The following is a 12,747-nucleotide window of genomic DNA, read 5'->3' as shown; positions in this document are numbered from 1 at the left end:
TGAGGCTTTCTATTCCTGAAAAGAGTTACAGTCTCAGAAACCCACAGGGGCAATTCTAACCTGGCCTATAGGCTTGTTATGAATCAGAATCAACTCAATGGAAGTGAGTTTGTTTGTGTTTGATATGCTCCCATAAAGATTTGCAGAAACAAAACCCCATATAGGGTCACTATGAGTTGGAATTCACTCGGTAGCAATGGCTTTTATAATTTTAGAATTATTACTATAACGGAGTGAAGTAGGCTTTCTCAATTCAAACCCATCAACTGCTTTGAGGGAGAAAGATGAGGTTTTCTGCTTCCTCAAAGATTTACAGCTTTGGAAACTCAAAGAGGCGATTCTACTCTGTCCTATAGGTTTGCTATGAGTCATCCTTGATTTGCTATCAGGATGTTTAGTTTTTGGTTTTGATTAAATAAACTTGTTATGAAATTGTTTTGAAAATGGAAGAAAGAGGTAAGAAACCTATACTTCTAACACTAAAAAATTTACATAGTTTTAGTATGGCATGGTTTTCTTCAAATGAGTAAATCAGCATATCTCAATCTTGGCACTGTCAACATTTTGGGCCAGAAAATTCCGTGTTGGGGGTGGGCTACCTTGGGCATTGCAGGCTGCCTAGAAACCTCCCTGGTTTCTGTCCCCCAAGTGCCAGTTTCTACCTCTCCTTCTCCCAAAGTTGTTACAACCAACAATGTCTCCAGATTTTACCAAATGTCCTTTAGTGGGGACAATCATCTCCAGATAAGAACCACTAAAATAGGTGTCATTTTAAAATCTAGATGGCAAACACGTTCATCATTTGTCAGGGTGGCTGCTGAAACAAAGCCAGGGTGCAAACACAACTTATGAGTTAAGGTGAAATGGGGAATTAAGCAAAGACTCAAACATGCATGTATTGCTGACATTTTGCAACACTGCACTGAAACTTTTATCCTAGGGGCAGGCGCTGCTCAGGTACGGATGAAGCCTTACGCTCATTGGTGCTAAGAGGAGTCTTGCCTCCCTACAAACGGAATTAAACCTACACCAGGGCATCACCTTTCAGCCAAACAATAGACAGACTCACAAGGTGAACCATAACACCTGTGAGGAATTTTCTCCTCAGAACAATCAATTAATCAATCATAAGAAACCCCAAGGGCAGCATTTCTGCAAACACCACAGCTCAGAAAGCAGGAAGGGCAGGTAAGAGGGGCGAATGGGAACCAGGATCTCGGGTAGTGGGAAGAGCGCTGTAACATTGGGGGGATTACAAGCAGTGACAGGACACCGCATGTGTGCGAATTGCTAAGTGGAAAACCAATGGACTCTATAACCAGCCACCTGAACCCCAATAAAAATAAAGGAATAGTCTCTACCCTTTATTAAATGATTTTCTCTGAGCAGAAATACAAAATTAAGATAGAAAAGGTCCCCTTGGCAGAGCGACAGGCCTGGTCTCATGTGCACATTTGAACAGTCTCTGCAGGCAACACACCTGCAACGTCTGGAAAGCAGGTGGAGGCTCTGGGGGCTGCGCTGCCCTGCCGCCCACCAACCTCTCCCCAAACCCATCTTGCGAAGCAGCAGAGGCCATCTTCTGATGGGGGGGGGAGGGAGGAGGTATTGACTAGTTCCTCTTCCTCTGAGTCCTCAGTCCCCCGCCTGCCCCTCTTGCCCTTGTTTTCTCCAGATGAGCTCTTGTCACTAGACTTAGATTCTTTGTTCGTGAAGCTCTCACATAGTTGCCTCGAAGATGACTTGGAAGGTGACCCCTTGAAGGCATTGATTTTCCCATCTTTACCTTTTCTCTTCCTCCTCCTCTTCCTTCTTCTTCATCTTCGTTGACTCGTTCCAACGGAGAGGCCTTTGAAAAGGATGACGCGAATCACAAAGGATGGCTTTCCTCTTGATAAGAAGGGGGCGGAGAGTTCTGGGCTTCCGTCTTGTCCACATGGATCTGCGATGTCTTGGACCACAGAATATGACATTCTTAGGCCTTTTAGGCCACCTGTGGCTCCCAGCCCCAGGATTTCCTCCTCTCTTATATCCCCGAACCTCACCCAATGGATACGTTCCTGCTAGGAACAACCAAACATATTAGTCTCAAAATTGGGTAGCTTGGTTGCTCTCGGAGCATAGAACCAGGATTCTGTCCTCTTCCTAAGACCCATCCCGGCTCTCTGCTTCTGACTTATATATCTCAGCTTCTACTCTGGTTCCTGTTGCTGGGTTCTAGAGCCATCTCCATTTGCTTATCGGATTTGCCTTGCTCTGAAAAAAATGTTCTTTTAAAGACCAGACTCCTGTTTTAGGACCAAGCTGAGGGCCTAGGGCCCTGAGACTTCTTGTTCTACAACTTGGGTGGGCTGGATCTCTTGAATCGGCACATGGAGCTGACCTCCTTCTCTGGGGACCCCACCTCCTGGAGTGAGTAATAAAATGTAAGGGGTTTTCCTGGTCCTGATGGCTCCGCCTTGTTATGAAGTCATTGCCATGTCTAGATAGCAGTCACTGTATGACAACTTTCCTTCATTTAAAACTCCGTATCTGTTCCCCACAAACTCCCTGTTCCTTTCCTGACGGCTGCCTCCTCGTGGCACTATCTTCTAAACATACTGTGATTTACTTGTACGTTTTGTTTATTGCCCGGCTTTCCTCACTAGACAATCAACCCAATGAGTCAACAGTTCCTTCTGATTTCTTTGCTACTGTGTTTTCAGTATCTCAGGGATCAGGCATGTAGCAGATGCTCAGTCAATTCTTCGTTGAGGGTTGAATTAATACGACCAGTCCTTATAATTTAATTACAAATATAGGATGCAAGTAGAAATGAAGTGGTTGTATAAAATAAAGTCTCTTTTCAGATAAAGTCTATTTAAATGGCTTTCAAATGGAGAAGGATTTTCCAGTTCTTGAAAAATCTGACATTAAGCTTGTCTCAAGGTATCAATTCTTACAACCATAAAACACTATGACCTTTGAAATGGAATTTAAAATATTCATGCCTCATTTAGATCACACGTAATTTATGGCAATTAATTAGTGTTACATGAATTAGCTGTTTACTAAATCACTTTATATTCTCTCCCAGCCCACCTAATCTTTGGACCTGACCTAAATGGCATAAGACTTGCCTACTATTTAATTAAAATTTTATTAGAAGTAGTAATGGGGCAACTATGTGATCCCAAATGAAAGGATCATAATAACTAGATTCAAGATGACAGCCTATTTTTAAAAACTTTTAATTGTGATTAGGGTGAAAGTTTACATAGCAAATTGATTTTCCATTTAATAATTCATACTCATTTTGATTCAGGATCTTGATGGCAATCTCTAAAATTTAATCACACTCTTCCCATTTCCTCTTTATATTTACTATTTCCATTTGCCCTGCTTTCTTGCCCCTGAGCTTCATCCCTGGGAAAAACTGCCCATTAGATTTTGTATGGTTGTTCTAAAAAGTGAATATCTCTCTGTTGTCACTGTCACCTGATAGGTCCCTCTACTGTTTGGCTGAAAGCTGAGCCATGGAAGTGAGTGAGGCTCCAGGTCTGAAGGGTGTCTAAGGACCACAGTATCTCTTAGATTGGTAGCAAACCAAAAATCCACTGCCAGTGAGTCATAGAGGCCCTATAGGACAGGATAGAACTGCCTTGTGAATTTATGAGACTGTAACTCTTCGCAGGAGTAGAAAGCCTCATCTTTTTCCTGGTAGACGAGAAGTCTGGTCTATTTTATGGTTTTAAACCTTGCTCTACATTTTTATCCCACTCTATCCAGGACCCCCAATAGTGATCCCTTTCAAAACCATCAACAGAGGTATGCAGACACCATCTAGCTCTTCTGGTCTCAAAGTCATGGAGGCTGGAGTTCATGAATCACCTTGGTTCTTTGGGCTAATTATTTCCATGTGTTTGATTTTCTTCACTTTTCTTTTCTCCAGAAGGGGAGAGACTAATGTTTGTATCTTAGATGGAAAATCACATCAATTTTTTGAACTCATATAACACTAACAACAATGAATCCTCCACCCCCTCAAATATTCAAGATAGGAGAAACCAAACAAACAAAAGAACTGGCTCTCTGCCTCCAGAAAACCCTATGGAGCAGTTCTACTTGGCCCCAGAGAGTCACCATGGTCAAGGTCAACTTGTAGTATACTGTATATGAAAACTGGAGGAAGAACAAGCTTGCAGTAACTCTTGGGTTTTTGAGCATCCAGGTAGATCCTGGGGCCACAAAACAAGAGGGAGAGCATGAACTAAGCACTTCCTTATCCAGCAATTCCCTTGCTCTGATGTTTCCTCTAATTCTCCACGGTCTACAAGTTGTTCCTTCTCCCTCCCCACCCTCTCATCTCTTCCCTACACACAGCACCTCATGACACTGTACTTTGAGTTAATTTGAATATCCCTGACTGTTCCCAAGATCCGGCTCTCTGTTAGCTTATGATCAACCCAACTGTCATTGATGATGAATATGGGAATCTACCCAGGCTGACAAATCTATGCTAATAGTGGTCTTCCTGGGACCACGTCTTAGCTCAATGCAGTGTCTCAAATGGAAATTTCAGGTACAACAATAGATAGTCAGTAGCATCTTGGGTGATGGGAGTCTTCTGACAGCCTTCATATGCTACACAACACAAAGAACATGTCCATTGTCTCCCTTCATCCACATTTCTGCTATTCATCCCCTTGGGGGAGTGGGGCTATCTATCCAACCTTGTGATGGGTTCCCCTTTTCTCTCCCTTTCTCCTCCCATCCCCCCACTCTCATGATATTGCTACTCCACTATTGTTCCTGAGGGGTTTATCTGTCCTGAATTCTGTGTTGAGAGCTCTTTTATGTACCAATGTGTGGTTTCCGGTCTAGCTAAATATGTAAGGTAGAACTGGGTCATGGTAGTGGGGAGGGGGAAGTATTCAGGAACTAGAGGAATGATGTGATTCATTGGTGGTACACTGCACTTTGGTTGAATCATCCCTTCCTTATACCACTTCTGTAGGAGGATATCCAATTATCTATAGATGGCCTTTGGGTCTCTATTCCAACCCCCCTCTTTTGCATCAATATAGTTGTTTGTTTTTGATCTTTTGATTCCCTGATGACTGATCCCATTGACAACTTATGATCACACAGGCTGGTGTGCTTCTTCCATGTGGGCTTATTTGCTTCCCTGCTAGATGGCTGCTTGTTTGACTTCAAACCTTTAAGACCCCAGACGCTACATCTTTTGATACCTGGGCACCATCCACTCACTTCGTCACATTTGCTTATGCACCCATGTTGTCTTCAGTGATCGTGTTGGGAAGGTGAGTATCAAAGAGTGCCAGGTTATCAGAACAAAGTGTTCTGTGTCAAGGGATGCCTTGAGTAGAGGCCCAAAGTCCATCTGCTATCTTAATACTTATCATATAAATAAATGTACACTGGCCTCTATCCCTTTCATTAGAAATTAATATATTTATTTTAAAAATTAATATATTTACATATTCCTGCCTATAGCTGTAGCTCTATAGATAGCTTTTGCTTCCTATTTCTTTCCTCTATTTCCTTTCACCTTCTTCCTATCCCACTATCATGCTCACCCTCCATTCAGCTCTCAGTATTTCCTCTTGGAAACATGGCTCTTGATCAAGCCTCACCCGGCATTATACGCCCTCCTCGCCATCAATTTTAGATCTCTTGTTGTTCCCTTATCTCTGAGTTTGTTGGCTCCCCACTCCCCTTCCCCGCCCCCTCCTCTCCCATGTCTCCACTGGAACCACCAGTCCTGTAGTTTTCTCTTCGAAATTGTTCCGTCTTGTCTATCTTATATAGATAGTCATAGGGCAAAAGAAAAAAAATAAAACAAACAGAACAAGAGAAAAACAAATAAATAAACAACCAGCCGATAGTTCCAGGCCTGTCTATTGACCCTTATGTATGTTTTTCAATCAAGTTTGATGAGGTGCCAATACTTGTCTTCCCAAATTAGACGTCTATTTTCAGGATTCCTTGGGGACTTAGTTACTTTGCTCCCCTGGCTGCCCTGCTGCATTCCCTTCACGTCTCACGCCCTGTGCATGGGGCAGACCAGGCACACTTTCTGCACAATTTCTCCAGTGCTGTCCCCTATGATGCTATGGGTCAGTGAGAGAATGTTGTGTCTTGTGGTGGGGTCAGCCCTACGGTCCTCTTTATGCACTGGCTGCTCTGAGCAGGGATGTTGCCCCTGGGGCTTGGTGGGCCAGGATGAGGTCCACTCTCTCTCTCTGTCTCTCTTAGTTCACTCCTGTGTGGTCTAGACAGACCCGCCTCTCTCCCCAGGCTGTATCTTCAGTGTTGTCCACTGTATTGCCTTCTTCTGGGGAGGGGGTCAACATAGCTCGGCTTGGGCCCTGCCCCATCATCCTCTCTGTTAGTTTGTTGCTCCATGCCAGTGTAATCAATATCCCTTATAATGAACACTGAAGCTAGTTAATTGTTTTCTACCACTGGTAAGCAGGGTTTCTAACTCCTTTGAACCAGTTCAATTATGACCAACACATCAAAATTGGAACAGATCCAAATTTGTAAAGTATGGGTGTATCTGAAATGACAAACGGGGTGGGAAATTTTCTAGATTAAAGCCCTGGAGTGGGAGACTGGTGCAGGAGATTGGGTTACAAGTAAGACTGTGGAGAACGACACACACTCATCTAAGCTGGCCACCTGTCCAGAGATTTAGTTGTTATGTGACATGCACACCACCCTTGTTTTCTAAGAGGGAGCTTAAATTTCTATCAAGGCACCAACCAATAATTTTTCCTATTCCATTTATCATTCCAGTACACCCACATTTTGCAAATTTGAGCCTGTCTTGTTTGTTTTGTCGGCCCTGACTGAACCCGGAAGAAAAGCTTCTAAATCCCTTATGAAAGCCTTCTTTTTAAGATTAGGTCTCCCACACTTTGCCAAGTTCCTGGCATAACAAAATTACTGGGTAGGAAATCTTTGTCAGAAAAAAAAATTAGATTATTTCTAGATTAATCTCCTTTGTGATCCCTTTACCTGGCGTGGCTATAGGTATCCAGCAAGAAATAGTCATTATTAAAAGATAAGCCTGGGGAAATCTCAAATAACTGTTATATAGGAGAAAAAAACTCAATGTTGAAATTATTCATAAAATCATTTAATAAATATTACTGCACTTCAAAATATGGATTGGACAGCAGTTTATGGGATTAGGAACAATTTCTGTACTTCCTGAGAAATCCTGAAAGTAGCCCGAACTTTTAAATTGATCTTTCTGTAGCTCAGTTGATTTTATCAAGTATGCTCACCATTAGTAAATGTTACCTCCAAACAAGGGATCCATCAGCATGTTCTTATACTCACCAATAAACCTGATGATCCTTCGAAGTAAAGGGTTCAGGTAACAGCATTCTCCGGTCAGAATTGTTTTCTCCTGGGCAATCAGGGATTCTCTGGTTGACTTTATGAAATACATGGATATCTCACCAATAAAAATCTGAGGAGAGAATGTTTAACAAGTGTCACCGTGAAGAACTGTTTGATAAAAAAGACAAACTTTCTCCCTTCTTTTTATATCACCATTGAGGATCCACGCTACTTCTAAAAGAAACAAAGTGAGATAGTGTTTACACTTAGCTCATCAAAAGAAAGAGAAAGTAATAATGAATCATTCATACAGATTTTGGGCTGTAATATTAAATTCTGAGGTCAAATAATAAATAATACATTCTAATAGAATTATGAGAAGGCTCATATAGGGACTGATGCCTCTAAATTCAGTCTGTGAGTTAACGTATATACTCATGTATAAGCTGAGTTTTTCAGCACATTTTTTTATGCAGTTATTGTGGTAAAATTAGGTGCCTTGGCTGATATTCGAGTTGGCTTATACTCAAGTATACAGTATAATGATGAGGCAGGAGATGGGGCAGTCCATGCCCTTCAGGGACAATAATATGTCCCTACCCATATTATTTATTGCATTTACATTGTGGTGCTGGAGAATATTGAAAATACCATGGACTACTAAAATGGCAAACAGATCTATCTTGGAAGAAGTACAGCCAGGGTGCTCCTTGGAGGCAAGGATGATGAGACTTTGTCTTACATACTTTGGACGTATTGTCAGGAGAGACCAATCCCTGGAGAAGGTCATGATGCTTGGTAAAGTAGAGGGGCAGTGAGAAAGACAAAGGCCCTCAAGGAGATGGATTGACAAAGTGGCTGTAACAATGGGCTGTAGCCTAGGAACAATTGTGAAGGAGGCGAAGGATGGTGCAGCATTACGTTCTGTTTTGTATAGGGTTGCTAGGGGTTGGAACTGACTCATTGGCACTCAATCCCCAAATATTATCTATAGTAAAAATATATATTGAATGTGTTTATTTCAGCTATATGAGGAGGGCCCCCCCAAAAAAAAAAACACACCCCAGAAAAAAGTTCCGTTGAGCAGAGCTTTCATAGAATGCATTTTCCGCACTAGGTGAGCATCAAGCAACTCACTCTGAGTTAGTGCACTCAGTGGCGTCAAGTGGGAAGGTTCTTTCTGGTCACAGTAAACTTTTTTGTAAAAGCAGTTTCACTTGAACCTCATTTTTTGTGGTGGTCAATTTAAGAGAACAGTGTGTGGCTGTGAAATTTTGTTTCCTGCTTGAGAAAAATGCAGTAGAAACTGTTGTGATGTTGAACACAGCTTACAAAGACAGCACTATGGGAAAAACTCAAGTGTATGAGTGGTTTTCTCATTTCAAAAGAGGTGAGATGTCAATTGATGACAAACCTTATTCTGGACGTCTGTCAGCTTCCCAACTGGATGAAAATGTTGACTGGTAGTACATTTGGAGTTTGTTCCACCAGATTTCACTGTTAATCAAGATTTCTATTTAGAGGTTCTGAAAAGATTGCATAACAGTGTGCAACAAAAGAGGCCTGGTTTGTGGCAGACTGGGACTGCTTTGGCCACCACAACAATGCACTTGCTCACGCAGCCATCTCAGTACACCAGTTTTTGGAAAAAAACAGCCTGCCTCTCTTGCCCCACACACCTTACTTGCCTGACCTCGCTCTGTGTGACTTCTTTTTGTTTCCGTGAATACAGAGGGACATGAAAGGACAGTGATTTGATGACAGAAGAGGTGAAGAAAAAAACAAGGGAGGTGCTGTTAGCCATCCAAACAGATGAGTTTGAAAAATATTTCCAAGAATGTAATTACATATTTGACAAATGTATTAAGTGTAATGGAGAGTATTTTGAAGGTGATAAGGTTGTTTTTTTAAAAAAATTTAAATACATAGTGTTGATAAAAAAAAATCTGTGGTGGTTTTTTTTGGGGGGGTGTTGTACTCGCTCATATGTCTTCTCTGAACTGGTTTACGGTCTTTCTTTATCCTTGTTGTTGTTGTTGTTGTTGTTAGGTGCTGCTGAGTTGGTTCAGACTCCGTGACCCTATGCATGACAGAACATCCGCACATTTACGTGTAAGCCCACTGCTGCAGTCACACTGTTAATCCTTCTCCTTGAAGGTCTTCCTCACCTTTTGCTGACCTTCTACTTTACCAAGCATGATGCCCTTTTCCAGGGACCGGTCTCTTCTGATACCACGTCCTAAGTGCGTGAGAGGAAGTCTTGCCATCCTGGCTTCCAGGGAACATTCTGACTCCTTCTTCTAAGACAGATTTATTTGTTCTTCAGAAAATTCATGGTACTTTCAATATTCTTGGCCAGTGTTTCACCAACACATAATTCCAATGCACCACTTCTTCAATCTTCCTTAATTGCCCAACTTTCACATGTGGTATATCCTTAGTCTTCAGTTTAAAGTTGTTTTATTACATAGATAGATAATATCTATGTATGTGCATGCATCTAGCCTTCAGTTCGGAAACCTTAGAGCTCTGTCACACTCTAAAGAGTAATGCCACTTCCTTGTGGTTGGAGGACTCTGCACCAGTTCCCGCAGCGATGGGGAAGTTGTGTAGAATTTCATGGTGCCAAGTAATCTGATCTGAATCACAGAGGAATCCATCAGCTGGGCCAACAAATGCCAAGACAGAGGCCAGGTACAGGGGTCAGCAGGTGCGACAGTGGCTCAGTCCTGACACGGAATAGGCACCTTAATCAAAGTGGAGTGGTAATTAGGCAGAGAGAAACAGAATCCAGGGTCAAGTAGGCAGACATTGGGCCAGCCTGGGTTGTGCTGACAGATGCTGTCTAGAGACGGTGTTTGAGTTGCAGACATTTACTGTCTAATACTCCTAATATCTCTATTGTTCTTCATCTTCATTAACAGATGGAGATGAATTCCAACATGTGAATAAGTGTTTCCTTTAGGGAGATTTCCCCGACCCACATGACTATGTTAGACCAGTTTCGGCATTCTTTTTATACTTTACTCTGTTACTTGAGTTTCTCGTTTCTAGCTTTATCACAACTAACTATATGCTATTACTCTTTGGCTTCTTTGTCTGTGGGATGTCCTGCCCATGTTGCTCACAGTTGGTCCCCAGGGCCTATCCCCGTGTAAGGTCTACAGCAGTTGTTCAATGCAGAATGAGTTAAGCCCATCAGACTAATAAGGGTCTGTGGGTTTGATGAAGCAGACTATAAAGGTAAACAAATACTGTCTCTTCCAAATTGGGTGAACATGTCACGGCTCTCAGTAAAACCTTGCCAAGTCCCCCAGCAAAAGGGAGCCCCTGTCCTTGGTGGCCCTCCCAGACCATCACACAGATATCTATCTAGCCAATTCATTGCAATTATTGTCTGTGTCTCTTTTGTCCATTTGAGTGTGATATCTATGAGGGAAGTATGACTATATATCTGTCCTTCCTTTTATAGCGCCTAAGCCAGGATCTGGTTGGTGGTAGGGCAAATTAGTCTTTACTGAAAAAAATGAAAGATTAAATGCTTAAAGGGTCAACCTTCTAACCTTAATTTCTCTGAAAATGAACATTTTTGGATATTTCCCAAACAACCAAAAAACATAAAATAACTGATGTCATGCTTAAGAAAAAAGGAAAACCAGGGTGTCCATGATACAAAGTGTGCTCTCTCTTTTAAATGAAATCCACACATTTACTCATGTAATGAAGTCCCTCGATGGGGCAAATGGTTAATCACTCGACTACTCACTGAAAGGTTGGGAGTTCAAACCCACCCCCAGCGGTGCCTCAGAAGATGAGCTTGGTGATCCACTTCTGAAAGTTCCTAGCTGTGAGAAAGCCATGGGGCAGATCTACACTGTGCACATGGGACCTCCGTGTATTAAAACGGAATAAGTTATTTAGGGTCAGCAGGTGGGGGCGGGGGTGGGGGCAACATTGTGCTTGGCACTGTTCTAACACGGGAGCTGTAGCAGGGAACACAGACAGAGTGGGGGAAATGTGAACACGTGTAAAATGCTTTAAAAACAAAGCAGAAAATTGGAATGAGAGTGGCAAATGGTGGCAGTTAATAATAAGACACAAAGTAAACATTGATTCAGCCATTTCAGATGTTGAAAACGTTCTTACTATGCAGAAAAAGAGATGAGCAAATTCTAGAAGACTATGAGTCACACAAGAGGGCTTAAAGAGACAAGAAAATCTGCACACAACCTTGTCCTCGTGAAAAGCAAACACACACACACACACACACAAAATCAACCCAAGGTAAAGTAGACCAAATAGAACTGGTCATGCAAGAAGCATGAGACTCAAACATATGCACAAGAAAATGTTCCTTTGACTCTCACATCAATAGAGGTGAGCAGTACAAGGATTGTTGTAGCCAGCCAACAACACTCACTTCACAGATAAGATTGGGAACACATGAGAAGTTCCATAGTAAGGCTCTGTACAAGTCTATACATTTTGTCAATCACAATGCCTGAGCTATAGAAGGATAAATCCAAAAGTACTGACACAAAACCAGAGAAAATTTCATTAAACAGATATACCAAGATATAAAGCGATTGTTTCTCCACATGTCCTCTACTTAGGTCTCTACACTCCTAAAGCTACTGCTTTTGCCTGTATAACCCTTCCTGAAGAACGATGTGCACTCGCTTTACATCACTCCAAAATAATAGTTTTGGTGCCCTCAAGAAACGCAGGTTCTTTTGAGTTTGGGAAACAAAAAGAAACCTGAAGGTTCAAGGTCAGGGCTGGATGGGTAAGCTTTCTCAGGGAAATTCTGCTGACCCTCAAAGAATGAGCAGGGACACATGTCACAAACAACTTCTCTGGCCTTTCTCTCATGGACGCTGTTTTCTTAAAATTCCTTCCTAAAAGCTCCCCCTGATCATTCTGTGTCTTTTGAGAAAATCTATAAAGATGACCGCTTTGGAATCTCACTAAACTGTTACCATAACCTTCTGAGCCGGCGTTCTCAACCAGTGGGTCACAACCCCCTTGGGAGTCGAATGACCCTTTCACAGGGGTCGCCTACGACCATCAGAAAACACATATTTCCAATGGTCTTAGGAACCGAGACCCCGCTCCTCTATCCATCTCCAGGTGGGTCAGCCCACATGCAGGTACGCCCACCTATGAGTACCCGATGTAAAGACTGCTACCTATGCTACACCATTCTTCAAGACCAAATTGCATTCATCATTAGAAATAAATATTTCACAATATATAATTACACATTGTTTTTGTGATTAATCCCTATGCTTTATGTGCAATTTGTAACAATGAAAATACATCCTGCATATCAGATATTTACATGATGATTCATCACAGTAGCAAAATGACAGTGATGAAGTAGCAACAAAAATA

At 42.1% G+C, this 12,747-nt stretch overlaps 1 protein-coding gene across 2 annotated transcripts in view; it reads right to left on the bottom strand.

Moving 5' to 3' along the window:
- The window catches only part of PLPPR1 (phospholipid phosphatase related 1), a 124,090-nt gene that overhangs the window by 28,817 nt on the left and 82,526 nt on the right, over positions 1-12,747 (bottom strand). For both annotated transcript variants that reach the window (XM_004711069.2, XM_045296607.1), the window contains exon 3: positions 7,351-7,483. In XM_004711069.2, coding sequence (XP_004711126.2) covers positions 7,351-7,483 — 133 coding nt within the window. The remainder of the gene's footprint in view (positions 1-7,350; positions 7,484-12,747) is intronic.

This window comes from Echinops telfairi, unplaced genomic scaffold (genome assembly GCF_000313985.2).
Source record: "Echinops telfairi isolate 266 unplaced genomic scaffold, ASM31398v2 ScPeMD7_7410;HRSCAF=8448, whole genome shotgun sequence".
In the NCBI taxonomy this organism is placed as follows: Eukaryota; Metazoa; Chordata; class Mammalia; order Afrosoricida; family Tenrecidae; genus Echinops; species Echinops telfairi.
Note: the sequence above shows the minus strand (reverse complement) of the source record. Positions and strands in the feature narration are given on the sequence as shown.